Consider the following 14,882-nt stretch of genomic DNA (forward strand, 5'->3'; position numbering starts at 1 on the left):
AATTGTAGAAGTGGAGAGCAGCTGTCACTTAGCCAGACGTGAGAAGGCAAAAATAGTAATAAACACCCTCAAAGCCACAGGCTGAGCTCTGCAGGAACCAGGTCTGCTTGTACAACACAATAGTCTGTCACTTGAAGAGACTTCTCCATGGCAGGCCCATAAAAGTCTCCTTGGCAGATGAGACCAGACTAATTGCTTTATAAAATCAGATGAATGGAGCATCTAATGCATCTGCTGGAGACAATGCCAATTGCTTTATGGGGCACTGTAAGGGGCAAGTACAGGGAGTGTCCCCATTAATGGAATTCCTGCTCATTACTTCACAATTAATGGGGCTTCAGAGCATATAAAGGTTTATATCCTCGATATCATTCCCACATGCTTGCATTGCATACATCTGCATCCCATCCATGCTGTGTCCTGCAGGCTGTGGGACCTTGGTGGTCTCCTGTTTCCAAATTTTCCACCCTGCAGTTGGTGGAGCTGACAGCAACAACAGGGATTTTCAAAGCCTCATTTTGACCATTTCTTGCTGTTCCTACAGCACTGCAGAAGTCAATTCCATTTAAAGCCCACACTTGGAGCCAAGCTGAACACCACCATCAGTGTGATTCCAGGTGCCCAGACTGTGTGTACTGTTAGGATATAATTTATGATACCTCAAATAATGATGGCAGCAAGTTTCAGAGCAGCAGATTTTGTTCCTGTTTTTGAGACAGACAATGTTTTTTTTGCAGCCACATCCTCCTTCAGGCAGTTTTCCACAGGAATTAAGCAATCAATTAATCAATGGCCTTAACATTTTGCAGCTTTCTGCTCCTTCCACGGCTTATTTTGACCTTTTACTGGTGATACATGCCAAACATGGCAGAATTCAGAGCACAAGGAGTGCCTGGATCACTTCCATGATGGATTTACCACAGTTCCATCAGTGGGGAGTTGCAGTAGGCTGGGTGGCTCTGGGCTGTTTTGGACAGTTTCATTTGCTTCTGAACTGTGATACACTGCTCAGACCTTTCACATTCAGGTTAATAAACCAAGTCTTTCCTAAAGGCTGGAAAGGAATTGAGTTTTAGTTTTTAGCATTACAGTTTTACTTTCACAGTACATGGTCATTCCTGAACTCCTCTTCACAGTTCAGTTATTTAAGTGTTTGTCTCCATTTCCCACCCTGTTCTGGAATTAAACCCACCAGTTGCTCGTGCTGAGGAGCAGTGACTGATGCTGACTGTTCCCTCATGGAGATGGCAATGGCTGCACTCCAAATAAAGTCTTTATTTCAGTGTCCCTTTCCTCTTTATTTTCATGTTTCTATGGCAGGATATGAATTTTTCTCCCTTTATTAAATTTGACACACTCTGTGTTCTATTTAACAGAATTGCACTAACTTGCCTTCCTTTGCCTTCCATTCAGGAGAATATAAGTATTATTAGTAATATTCAGGAGAATATAAGTATTTTGCTGTCTTGCACAGCTTGCAGGGCAGGATGTAGGGAAATTCATTCTTCAGGAGAACTGTTATGATTAGCAGAGCTAATAAAGACCACGAATATTTAGCAACATGTTCAGGCATTTCAGCTATAAATGGGAACATCTTCACCACTTGACTAATTCTCAGCTTCTTTGTGAAGCCAAGTTGTCAGATTGTTTGTTTTGCCTTTGTTTCTCCTGGTCACTGTGAAGGAAGGAGGGATTGAGGGGGAAGGAAGGACAAGGGTCCATTTTCCTGTTTGCAGTGTTGAGCGTTGCTAACCCATTCTCTGCTCTCCTCCCTGTACAAAGTGGGGACAGGAGCATTTCCCCCATTCCATTCCTGTCTGCACTGATGTGTTTGTGTCCACACACACTCTCTGCGTGCGCAGGTGCCATTTCTAATGCTTTCCATGGCACAGGTGGCACAGGGCAGGGGCACAGCCCTGTTGGTGCCCAGGGCAGAGGGTGGGGGGCACGTCTTTGGGAGGAACCTCTGGACAGGACCAGGATGAGAGCATGGAGCAGAGCAGCTCCCAGCCCACCTGCTCCCACTGGGGATGTCCTGGGGCTGGGGCAGGATGGGAGCCCCAGCCTGGGGTCGTGTCTGCCTTGTGTGACCTTGGAGGTGGCCAGGGCACAGACCTGGGGCATTGTGTGCTCCTTGCTCTGACATGTGAATAGGAACTGTAGGAGGTAAGGAATGATGGACATTGGCTCTCTTGTTATTGCACTTGATTGGGGTATTTATTTGTAATCCTGTGATCCCTTCAGGCCAGCTCTGAGGAGAATGAGGGGGAGTGTGAAGAGGTATTTAAGGGGTTGTATAAACACTTTTATTCTTTTGCTAAAATTCCATCCCTATTGCTGCTGCATTGGAAGGCAAACCAGCCCAGCACCCAGGCTTTGAGCTCCCATTAATTGTCACGGAGAAACAGCCTGGCCAGGCTGAAAAACCTCATTTACCACCAGGGCTCATGGCAGGAATATAGCAATTCCATTTGGGATGATAATGTAGTTTTGAAGGATAATAATAATTATTGGCATCAGGTTGTCCCCAAAGACAGAGTTTTTTTGCCTCCAGCACAGCTCTGGCATTGGAACTGGATTTGTTTCCCCTTAGAAATGAACATCTGCTGCCAATAAAAAGAATAAGGACTTTTGTTTTGTTTTGTTTTGTTTTGTTTTGTGGTGGATGTTGCTCACAGTTTGGTCCTAGATGAGATGGTTTGCTCTCATTAATGATGTTCCCAGTTCCCCAGAGCCTGGTGGCTGTTTTGCCCGCAGAGGGTGATGGTGGCACTCCCTGCACAGGCACCCTGCAGCCCCAAACAATCTCTGTGCAGCTTTTCAGCTGCTTTCTGAAAGCCCCTGTGAGTGACCTGACAGGTTGGGAAGGTGAGTGTGGAAGGCAGAAGAACAGCAGATTTCTGCCTCCTGGCAAGCACATCCACTTCAATAATGCGCTGTGAAATGTGAGTTTTCCTTCGCTTGTGCTTGCCCTCGTGTCCTGCAGAGACACAATGAGGTAAGAACTGAGTGTGCAGGGGAAGCCTGGGAGAAACACAGAATGAGAAAATCAGAGAAGGAACAGTGAAAACACCACCTGTGGGGAAGGAAAGTGGAGAAGGAAAGGAACTTGGGTATGGAAATTCATGTCTCTCTAATGGATTTCAGTCTTCAGTTTTAGCAATGGAAATTTATCTGCCTGTCCCCCAGCCCCCATGCTGGGCCCAGGGGCACATGGAGGGCAGGTGTTTAAGGTTTCTTCACTGGTGAGCCTCCTGGTTATGGTTAGGCAAGGAAATGAAGGGTGAAAGCAGGGAAGCTGTTTAGCAGAGCACTCCAGAGCTGTCAGTCTCATTCCTGCCCTTTTCTCACTAAATGCTACAGCTCAGACTCCCCTGAGGACTGTGTGCTTACCCTCTCCTGCACAGAAAAGGGCAGCCATCCTCTCCCTGTAACTACAGAATTTCAATCAGTGTTTTAACAAAATATTGCTCTTATTCCAGGTCATCTCAGCCCAAAGCAAACACAGGGCTTTAATAAAAAGTGCAACTGTGAAATCTCCTGCTCTGTGCCTCCAGAACCTGCACACGAGGGAGATCCTAGAAAGCTCCTCTGACTTCACTGCCATAGACCATGCAGTCCTTGTTAACACAGGGCTCATTAATTAATCTGGTTCCAAGCAGGATCCCACCTGGAATGCTTCATTAGTGGGAACACCTCCTAACCCTAACCCTAACCCTAACTCCTGTGCTCATGGGGAGAAGGACGTGCCCTCAGAGAGGGGTCTCCTGTGAGAAGGATGCAAAGACCTCCTGTGACTGCAATCTCACCCCAGCAGCTCTGAGATGAGCTCTGCTCAGGGGTCCCTGTCCACACAAGGAGATGGCCACGGTCCCCACCTCTGCAGGTAATTTCAGGGCATGCAGGTAATGTGTCCACACCCCACACATTTCACTTGCGTTATTCAGAGCAAAACCCCATGGGTCAGGAAAATCTCAGCAGGACTGCTGGCTGTGGTGTGTGACTGCTGGGAGCAGCAGGACAGACATCTGTCTGTCCACAGACAGCTCAGAAGAGGGCCCTGTGTGTGCCTGGTGGGGCCAAGCAGCATTCCCTGGCATTGCCTGTGCAGCTGGAGGCTCTCCAAGCTGTCAGTGCCTGTCCTCAGCTCTGCAGCCCAGCTGGAGATGTTCTTGCTGGAGGAGCTGAGGTAAGGACTGGGTGCCTCAGCACCCTGACCTGCTGCCAGCCTTGTGAAGAGAGGCTGAGGTGGCACCAGGAGCAGGGATGGGAGCCAGCCTTGCTCTGCCCACCAAGGAGAGGCTCCTCAGCCAACACTTGTCTGCTCACATGGAGCATGTGTGTTTCTCTGCCAGGAGCTGCCTCTTATCCCAGCATGGAGAATCCCAAGTACTGAGAGGGGAGCAGGATTGATTTATCATTGCTCCTTGGGCTCCTGCCAAAAACAAGGCAAGACCAGACAGCACAAGAGTCTGAGGTGAGGAGCAGAGGGGGTGTGAAGCTCTTGATCACTGGGAGTTCCTGCCTTGGGTGGGAGCATCTGCTCTGCATGGGAGGGGCAGCCCTGCTCTTCCTGAAGAACAGAGCTGAGCTGTGGCCAAACCCATCCCCATTTTGCCTCCTGCAGTATGGAATCACCTGGGAATGCAGAGTGTGGATGGGCACAACCCCAGAGCCAGGGTCACTCAAAGGTAAGGCCTGGCATACACTGAATTCCCATCCCAAAGGTGTGCAGGAAGCTGCTCTCCCAATGGACGCTTCTGGCCCTCTCCTCCTGCAGTGACAGAGGCCTCAGCCAAGTGACAGGCACAGGCAGAGCTTTGGAAGGCCACAGCACTGTGCCCACAGCACCCCACCCATGGGCTGGTGCAGGCAGGGCCTCTGGGATCATCACCCCTGGCAGGCTCTGGTGAGATTGGGCACTGGGAACACCTGGGCTGCACCATGAACAGCCCCTGTGCCAGCAGCTCCAGGCACCACACCCTGCTCAGAAAAGGCTTCTTTGGAAACTGTGGATGCTGAATACCCCCACCTCTGCCATGGCTTTGTGTTTGGTGGTGGATGGGTGGTTCTTGTGGGCCCTGACTGCAGAGCTGTGCTGTCCATAGCTGTGCTGTGACAGAGGCACACACAGCACTGCATGGGGATCCTCACAGAGCTGCAGCACTGCAGGCACTCACAGAGCCTGCCAGAGTTTGGACAAATATCACAACTTTAATTAGAACAGAAAACACCCTTGATGCTAATAATTATTTTAAACACACCAGCAGAAGGGCATGAGCTCTGTAATTACCAAGGTTAAACAGCAGCTGCTCCTCAGCAAAGCTTTGGGAATGGGAGCTCCTTGGGCATCATTGAGGGGTCTCTGCTCCCCCTGACCCCAGGCCATGCAGTGAACCACACCTGAGCCTTGGCCACTCTGGGGAACGTGAAACCCATATGAAAACTAAAGCTGATGCCCTGGTGGGGGCAGGCACAGCACCACGGCCACACCACCCAGCACCACCACTGCAGCCCCTCCTGCCCCTTCCCACACCAGAGCTGAGGCTGCTGCAGCATCTCTGAGCAGCCCTGCCAGACAGGGCCAGCCCCCTCCCAGCCCCCCTGGCCCCTCAGCATCAGCCCCCAGCAGCAGGTGGGCAGGGGGCCCACAGCAATGCCGAGAGGAATCAAAACTCACCAAGCGTCACCGTGTCTGGCACCAAATTTATTGAACTACAAACACACATCACTCAAGAGCACCAGGTCTGGAGGAATGTGAGGGACCAAGCCCCTGCCACTAACAGGGGGCAGGAGCGTCAGCTTCTGCTTGATTTGAACACAGACAACACCCCAAACCCAACAGAAATAATGCTACAGCAGAATTACAACGGTAATGGCACAGAATTTACAAAAATATAAATAACCTATTCGTAACCTTAAAGAAAAATAACATCTACCATAAAAAACCACACATATTCCCTTGGGTAAACCATGGCTACAGAAATGTAGTGATTTGTGTTGTTGAAAAGCACCAGAGTCTGAAGTATTAAACAATCCAACACAGAGGGGGTATCTCCCCCCAACACTTGCAGACTCTTCCAAGAAGTGTGCCCAGATCAGTAACATCAAGTCTTCTTCAGTATTGCTATTTCTGTAAAAGCACATTGGAGGGAGAGCTCTCATGAGCCCCCTGTTCAGGAACAGCACCCGAGGGATGTTCACCAATTGTTCACCAGAATAAACACTTTAACAACAGTGAAGTATGTGCCTATTTTAAGTCTATGCTTAAGAGCTTCCCAGAACAGGGCTAGATTTAAACTTATCATACAAATTCCTCTTCAAATCAGACTTCCAGGCAAGACTGGTGTGGAAACCAATCACTTGTTAAAAAATAGCCCCACTGCACTGGAGTGTTCCCACTGTTCAGTCCTAGGTCAAGTTTGCACAGATTTCAGAGTTATTTGATTTGTTTCACCTCTCTGTGAGCCATGCCAGCTTGGCACAAATGGCTTCCTGAGGCTGTGACATGAGATCCAGCACTACAGGAATTTCCCTACCTTACATTCTATGTGCTATGTTGAAAATACTATTAAAAAGCAAGTCAAGTATGAATTCCATTGGTTCCCCAGTGAAGCAGCTCCCTGCTCAGGGATCACTGTTGTTCTGATGTCTGAGTCACAGCATTTCCCTGTTTTCAAGGTTCTCATGGTTCCCTGAGGGCTCTGGCTGGGCTCGAGGCAGCCTGGCCAGGTGGTTTTAGGGTGGGCTAAAGGCTCCCTGTTGAACTTTTGGCCCTTGTAAACACAGCTGGGTTTGTCACCACAGCTGAAGGAAGGTTTCTGCCACGAGCACAGTGAGAGTGGGGAGCAGCCTTTGCCTGGGAGCTGGGGGAGCCTCACTGCTGCAAAGCCACGTCCTGCAGGGCTCCTGTGCAGTGCCCAGCCCTGCTGGAGCACCAGCCAGTGAGGCTCGCACTGACACCACAAGTGAGCCTCTTGGGGGAACCCAGAACAGCTCAAACACACAGAAAACCAGCCCCTGCCACACCCTGTGGCACAGCCAGGGCCTGAGGGGCAGCACCATGGGGCAGGGGCTGGGCCATGGCACACACCCCGTATGGCACAGCCCATACCCACACCCAGCACAGCACACACCCTCTGTGCTGCACCCTCGAGGCAGGGGGTGAGTTTTGAGTACAAGTAATATTGCTCAGACATCAAACATTTGAAAAATAAGTTTACCTTAAAAGCTATGAAGAAAACGAGGTTGATTTCATTATAAAAGTGAGAAAAACCCCTAAACAAAAGAACTAAATCCTCACTTCACTTGCTTGGCCCAGAGGCCCACTCTGGCACACCAATGGAGCTGCCCAGCATGTGAGGAGATTTGCAGCACACACCTGTGGCATGCCACCATCATCCACAGCTCTAATTCACCAGCCCTTCCTGCCCATCTCCTGCTCCTGACAGGGGCAGGCTGGCACTGCCATCCTGCCTGGCCGCCACTGCTCTGTGCACTCCAAGTGACCACACACTGGTGACACAGAGCACACGGGACAAGCTGCCCAGTCCAGTTCCAACTTCAAAGCCAGGGCCAGCAAACTGAGCTGCAGGGAGGCTCTTACTCAGAGGCAGTGGGTGAAGTTATTTTCCTTCCCACTGGAAGTGACTATGTCCACAGAGGGATTAAATATTTATTGGATTTTGCGAGGTGATTAAACCCAGCACTCTCCCTTCCACAGAAAAGCCTCAAACAGGAAATCCCTGGCCCCAGGCTGTGTGTGCTATAGCAACACTCCCTAACAGTCCAAGAGTCTGACTAATCCTGGCCCCACATGGCTCAAAGTTCAATGCTGTAGGTCTTGGGGAGCAAAGAGCAATAAAACGACCTTGACTGTGGAAGAAACAAGCAGAGAGGGAAAGTGCCAGCTCCAGCTCCAACTGCCCATGCCTTTGTTTATCTGAGCACATCCTGGGTGTGTTCAAGCCCCAACATCTTTAAACATGGAAAGAAAACACCAGCAGCTATTGCTCCCTGGGGTGTGGGGGAGATCTGCCTTCCTAGAAGGGCACTCACTTCTCTGAGGTACAGATAAAGGAGAATTCTGTGGGGTCTGGGAGGGGCAGCAGGCAGTGGGGTAACAGTGCCACTTGCTGGTGACCACCACAGCACCGGCTCGTGCTGAGACCCCGGTGACAGGCAGGACAGCAGAGAGCAGCCCCAGCCACACAGTGAGGGACAAAGCAAGTGTCACCAGCTCAGCTCAGCCCCAGCGATGCTGTCTGCGAGCCTCGGGGTGCCTCCGGTGACACCACATCACAGAACACCCTGAGTTGGAAGGGACCACAAAGATCACAGAGTTTAACTCTGAAGTAAATGGCTCACAGAGGCATTGAGCCCTCAGCCCTGGTGTGACCAGCAGCATGCTCTGCTGGGAGCTGAGCCACAGCCACAGCCCTGCTGGCAGCTGCCCTGCCTGTGACCCCCGGCGTGCTCAGCCGCCCCCACACTGCTCTGCCCCGCTCAGGAACGTGTCCTGCAGCCCCTGCTCCCTTCCAGGGCCACCAGCACAGCCCCATGGCCAGGGCACACCGAGAACAGCCCAGCTGCCTGCAGCCCCCAGCCTCAGGCACAACACTGAAATCAGGGTGACAGCAAGGCCATGGCAAGTCATGACAAATCCCCCAGGGTGAAATACCAAGCAGAAGGGTGCTCCCCCTTCCCAGTAGCAGCTCCCAGGAATGAGAAATCAGGCCATTTTTAGGCAGGAAAAAAAAAAAAAAAAAAAAGAAAAATGTTATTTTAAAAGAGGAGGAGCTTCCGGAGGAGCTCCTGCTGTGGCTGACACAGGAATGTCACCGCTGCCTGTGACCACAGCCACAGCTTCAGCCTCAGCTGCCACCCATGGGGCACTGTCCCTGCCCCTGACACCCTGTGCAACCACAGGTGGTTTGTGAAGCCTTGGAGGCAATGGGCAGTGAACAGCCATGGGGCTGGGGTGAGCCAGCACCTGCCCATGGCCAACAGCCACAGCCCAACAGGGGCTTACATCAGCTCATCATGAGAGTCAGCCTGAAACTTGTGCCAGGATGCTACACTGCACCACAAAGGGGCACGAGAGGAAGGTGCCAGGGTGGCACAGAGGGACAAAGGATGGAGCCTGGCACATCAGCCATGGTCAGGTCCTCTGCCAAGGAAGTCGCAGCACAGAGGAAGAGAAGCAATTGAAAAGTAAACTGAGAAAACAGCAACTGGCACCCAGAGGAAGGATGGAAAAGCTGGAATGGAAGGGAGGAGATGGCTGGGCTCATAGGAGGGCACTACCCGTGGACAGTGAGCCCCATGGCTGAGGAACCCCATGGCAACAGTGGGGCAGGACAGGGCTCACTGCAGAGCCAGAGCACCACAGTAACCAACAGGGAAGGGTGCCACAACTAGAGCAAAAACAGCCTCTGGAGGGGCCTGAGCAAGGAAAAGGCACAGCTGTGCTTCCCGAACCCCTGTGCAGAGGCGCCCATCATGTCCATTCCACGACGCAAAAACCATCTCTGTGTCCTCCTGCCCAGGGAGGTTCTGTGCCTGCAGGCCACAGTTTCAGCAGTGCCTGGAGTCCCTGTGTCCCCGGGTGTCCCCTAGCGCTGGCGGTCGGGCGCGGGGCTCAGCGTGAAGTGGTCACAGAGCAGCAGCAGGGCGTCGACGCGCTGGAGCCGCTGCAGCACCCGCGCCAGCAGAGGGACGGTGACCACGGCTCCTGCAGAGGTGAAGTGTGCCACCAGCTGCTCAAAGCCCGAGATCCGCCCCAGCAGCTGCGGCATCAGCCCCAGCTCCAGAGCCACGTGGCTGAAGTTCTTTACTCCGTTCAAGGAAGGGTCCAATAGGAAGGCCAGAGACTGCACCAAGGAATGGGGCAGCTCTGCTATGGGGAGACCTGGGGACAGCAACACAGCAAAGGTGGGTTAGGACACATCCTAGGCAAATAGGAAAAGGGCTAAGAGAACAGCCTCCAGCCTCAGGCCCTGCTGAGCAGGTGAAAGGCCACCCTGCCAGGGCAGGGATCTCCTCCAACATCGCTTTTAGAGCGCAGCAACATGGAGCTGGCTCAGTCCTGGTGAAGCTGGTAACTGGTGACAGCTGGGCCACCTGCCCACAGGCCACTCGAGGCAGCATCAAAGAAAATATACCCTGTGGACCAAAGGCCACAAGTCAGGTGAGTCCCTGGTGGGCTTCTGGAGGAGCTCCCTTCCAAGAACCTGCCTCTGATATGCCCATACTTGGAGCACAAAGAGGAGACTGAAGGTCACTTACCACTGGCCGTGCTGCTGATCTGAGTCACCAGGCTCTGGGCATCATCCACCTGGCAAGACAAAGACCCCAAGGTTGGTGGCAGTCCCCTGAGAACAGCCAAGCCTGGCTCTGCTCCCAGGGCTCACACAGGGGCTCAGGGAATGGTGCTCCTTCTCCAGCCTCTCCACCCCATATTAACACAACTCAGTCCATATTCCTACCCCTATGTCAAGCCCTCTGTGCCTGAGCCCTTGGGCAACTGGCAGCAGTTCTGAGCAGTCATAAGGCAGGAGGAACTCACCGGCTGCTCCCCAGGTGGGGTTTCAGCTGTGGGCAGGTGATGAGCCCTCTCCTGCACCCCAGCACTGCTCTCTGCTGGAATCCTCCTCCCAGCCCGGCCGGCAGTGTCCTCCAGCCGCTCAGCACCCACAAACTCCGCCTGGCTGGAGAACTTCTGCAGGTCCAGCTCAGTGCACTCCACGGGCGCGTGGGGCCACTTGTGCTGCATCTCGGAGGCGCAGGAGGAGAGGGGGGCCAGGGCCTCCACCGTGCCCTGCCTGGGGGCGGGGGGCGGCAGGACCCCCTCCAGGCAGTCCCCATGGCCCGAGGCCCGGATCAGGGGCTGGCTTTCCAGCAGGCTCCTGCCCAGCTGGGCCTTGGAGGCAGTGCTGGCTGCGATGGCTGGTGGCAAGTCCATCTCTGGCTGGAGAGAGGGGAGCTGGAGACCCACGGCTTCCCCATCAGAAATGAACTGCACCGCTTCCACGGGGCCTGGAACAGAAACCAGCACTCATCGGTGAAGCTCAGCATCCAGTCCATCCTTCCTGCCTCAGGGCTTCTCATCCTGGAGCCCAGCACCATCCTCCCTTCCCCAGGGCAAGAACAAGAGCAGGTACCTTCTGCCTGCCTGTAGCAAGGGCTCAAATTCTTCACACCCAGGCAGCAGGGTCCAGACATCTGCTCCTCACACAGGAACCTGCCAGGAGCTGCTGCAGTTGGGAACGTTGCTCGCTGGCCTGAGAAGTTCTGAGTCCTCAGGAAGACTTGGAGGAAAGAGGAGAAACAGCCTGAGCAAAGGCTTGGCTCGCTTCCCTAGCATGTGCTCAGCCCTGTGGTATGTCTGCCAGCGAGGAGCTGGAGCCCAGCAGCTCCCTGGCATGCTGCTGGATGCCATCCTGCCCCAACCCTGGCCACCACACCTACAGCCCTCCTCATTCTGCAGCAAAGAGCCACCCAAGCAGAAAAACCTCAGAGGGGAGGGTTGCCAGTTCTGACAGTGAAATGGCCTCCTCCTCCTGATGGCCCTAAGAAGGAGGAAGGCTCCTCTGTCACTGAGCAGGTAAAGCACACACAGAGGCCCTGCAGGCATGAAAAGCAGGATGAGGTGTCTATTCTGTGTGAGCTGAGGAACAGCTGGGTCACTGTGCTGTGAATTCAGCAATGCCCTACACTGCAAGAAGGGGCCACAGGCACAGGTGAGTGGCACAGCAGGGAGGAGAGCACCAACTCACCTCTCTGGCACTGGCTTTTCCAGAATCGCTTGCAGTAGATGATGGAAAGTGCCAGAAGCACCAGGACGATGATGACCAGGGCACTGCTGGTCAGTGCAAGAAGGGCTGTGTCCTGTGGTGGTACAGTAGGGACAGCGACCTTCACCAGGTTTGTTCTGGAGCGACCTGCAAACATCCACACAGCATTGGAGCCAAACTCCGAGGCTTGGACCACCCTTCCCTGCCCATCCCTCACCCCATGCCTGGCTGTGCCTCCCCCAGCAGGGCTGTGGCTCCCCTGTGCCCATGTCACCTGCCCTGAGCCCAGCAGGGTGGGACACCTACACTGTGGCTCGGAGGACGGCGTCTGCTTGGTGCAGGGGATGCACTCCCACTCCAGCTGCCCGCTGATCCGCGCCTTCCTGTAGAACCTGGAACACAGCACACGGGCTCAGCTTAGCCTGGTAACCCGTGTGTTACACCACCCTGCTGTGCAGCCAGCTGTGCCACCCACCCCACAGCACAGGGGACAGCTATCCTGCACCCCACAGCACAGGGGACAGCTATCCTGCACCCCTGCCTGGCTGGCAACAGGAGCAACAGGGCTCTCATTGCTGGCTGGAGCCACACCACACCTACTAGCTCATGTCTAGACATTTGTCAAGAAGCAACATCTTTCCAAGAGCCCTCCCTCCCCAGCATGTCTGCTGAAGTGGATTTTAATGGTTAATAGCTCCCTACAGGGCTGGGAACACCCCAGCTATGGCTCTGTCTGAGAAGAGACTCTACACTGGAGCTGGCCAGCAGTGTCTGCAGCACAGGCTATCTGTATGCAGCCATTTCATTTCAGTAACCCCTTAAACCCCCTCTTTGGGGACTACTAACCGTAGTGGTCTACAACACTTCATCTTCCAGAGCTCAGCCACCCCGGTGTCTACAGAACAATGTGAGTCTGGAAGTTTTCTTTCACAGCTCATTTATGTGAACCTCCAGGTTTCCTTCTCTGGAGCTACAACAGGACCCTCCAGAGGGGTCTGACTTCCACACCATTAGCAGCGTCCTCACAGAGACACCACTGGGTCACCAGGCTCCTCTTGGGTGCCATGTAGGACCCTGGGTGGCCCCCTGTGCCCAGCCCCTCCCTGCCTGCCCCAGGTGTGGCTGTGCTGGCCCAGCCCTGCTCACCCCGGCAGGCACTCCCCGCAGACAGCGTCGGCCGTGGCTGTGCAGTTGGATTTCTGCACGCGGTTGATGAGGGCACAGGACAGGCAGGGCTTGCAGCCGTGGTGTCCCCAGCGGTCCTTGAACTTCCTGGGAGGGCAGGCCACGCACTGCGCGTCCCCGCCGCTGCCATCACCGCAGTCCTGCAAGGGGACAGGGTGGGGACATGAGGTGAGGGGCCACCGTTGCTCAAAATGGTGCTGAGTGTCCCTTCTTTGGGGGCTGAGGGCCACCGTTCACGTGGGGTCCTCAGAACCCAGCTGAGAGCAGCCACCACCAGTGCAGCTCCCAGGAGACACTAAGGGACCCTGTCTGCTCCCAGCTGGGGCCCATCGGTGTGCTCTGGGTGTTGGAAAGCACCAGCAGCACCACCAGGTGAACCCTGCTGCTTCCCACCGATCAAACCTCCCACCAACCCAAACCTCCCACCACTGAGACCCCCTGGAGCAGTGTCCTGCTGGCACCCACCCTGATGCAGCCCAGCCACGCAGCGTGACTTTGCTCAGGGCTATAGCCCAAACGAAATTTAGACTTCCACCAGCAAAAAAGGAAATCAGGTTGTTTCTTGTGCTGCCTTAAATCCCTCATCACCTCCTGCTTCCACTGTCTCACATTTCTACCAGGGTAAGTGAAACAAGCCACCATCCCATCCTGCCAAGTCTCAGCTCTTCCCAACATGCTGGGACCTAAGATCACCTTTCTGAAGGGAGGCTGGCAGAGGATTAACCCAGCTGTGCCACCCATGATCATCTCTACTCCTTACAGAGAAGTCAATTTACCTTGGAAAGCTCCTGCCCGGGCATGCACTTCCTGCAGGGGACACATTTCTTCTGGTCATCCAGGTACTCGCTCTCTTGGCAGGCCATTGTGCTGAGAGGGGAGCTTGGGGATGAGAGGAAGAGAAGGCAGAAAGATCAAAACCAGCCCTAACACATTTGGGATGAGCAGTGTGCCCATCTCTGGGTAGACATCTCCACCTGGCCAGGACAGCAGCCAGCACTGCTGAGCACTGTGGGTGGGACTTGGGCAGGAGGGAACTCCTGCTCCTTCCACATGGCTCCATCAGCCCCAGGCTGGTCATGGGCTGCCCCATTCTGCTGCCATTTCACAGCCTCACAATGCAGCAAATGAAATTTCAGTCACAGCATTGAAGTGTGACCACGAACTTCTCGGGTCACCAGTGCATTCTGCCAGCCCCAGCTGTGGCTCTGGGTACCAGAGACAATCAGGAGAGAGCCTGGCCCCAGCAAAGGCTCAGCAAAAAAAAAAAAAGCCTGGAGCTGTGCAATCTCTCAGGCTCTTGCTCCATGCACATTTCATCTCTGCATGGTGTCACTCACAGCAAACAGAACAAGCTCCCACCTCCCTCTGAAACACCTCCAGAGCCTTCCCCAGGTGCATGAATAGCTCAGCAGAAGGTAACACCAGAACCAGCCCAGGACCAGCATCTCAATCAGAGCAAGCAGTTCAGACTGACGCTGCAAATCTGAGCAATATTTATGTGGAGTTTTGGGGCTGCCTGATTATTTCTGCAGATTCTAGATGGGTGCTTCCCATGACGACAGACAGGGAATAAAATCCATTTTCACTATACCAATCTCCACTTTGCTTTTCCTATTACCTCGTGCAGAAAGTCAGGAGAGAAACTGTTCAACCTGCCTTGGGAGCAAGTTCTCAACACCCATCAGGAATAGTGAACACATTTTGGAGGACACCAGCCTGGACTGCCTGGAGAACCAGAGCTGTCCTCTGGGAGGGAAGCTTGGCCAGATGTCTGGCTCTTGCAGCAGAGGGGGGATCATCTACAGAGCCCCCACACCTCCTGCCACAGCTCCTTCCCCTCCCACAGCAGCATTCCTCTGCAGGCTTTTTCTGCCTAATCCCACCACTCCCTTGCCGGTGCCT

At 53.9% G+C, this 14,882-nt stretch overlaps 1 protein-coding gene across 1 annotated transcript; it reads right to left on the minus strand.

Annotated features, from left to right (window-relative positions):
• Positions 1-9,614: 9,614 nt before the first annotated feature.
• Positions 9,615-13,843, minus strand: EDA2R (ectodysplasin A2 receptor). Its single transcript, XM_058813990.1, has 8 exons — positions 13,757-13,843; positions 12,942-13,120; positions 12,102-12,187; positions 11,778-11,942; positions 11,163-11,309; positions 10,568-11,037; positions 10,288-10,336; positions 9,615-9,910 (listed from the first exon to the last, which is right to left on the minus strand). The coding sequence occupies exons 1-8, from the start codon at positions 13,841-13,843 to the stop codon at positions 9,615-9,617; spliced, it is 1,479 nt and encodes a 492-aa protein (XP_058669973.1).
• Between the last annotated feature and the right edge of the window lie 1,039 nt (positions 13,844-14,882).

Source organism: Ammospiza caudacuta, chromosome 14, assembly GCF_027887145.1.
Source record: "Ammospiza caudacuta isolate bAmmCau1 chromosome 14, bAmmCau1.pri, whole genome shotgun sequence".
Taxonomy (NCBI): domain Eukaryota; kingdom Metazoa; phylum Chordata; class Aves; order Passeriformes; family Passerellidae; genus Ammospiza; species Ammospiza caudacuta.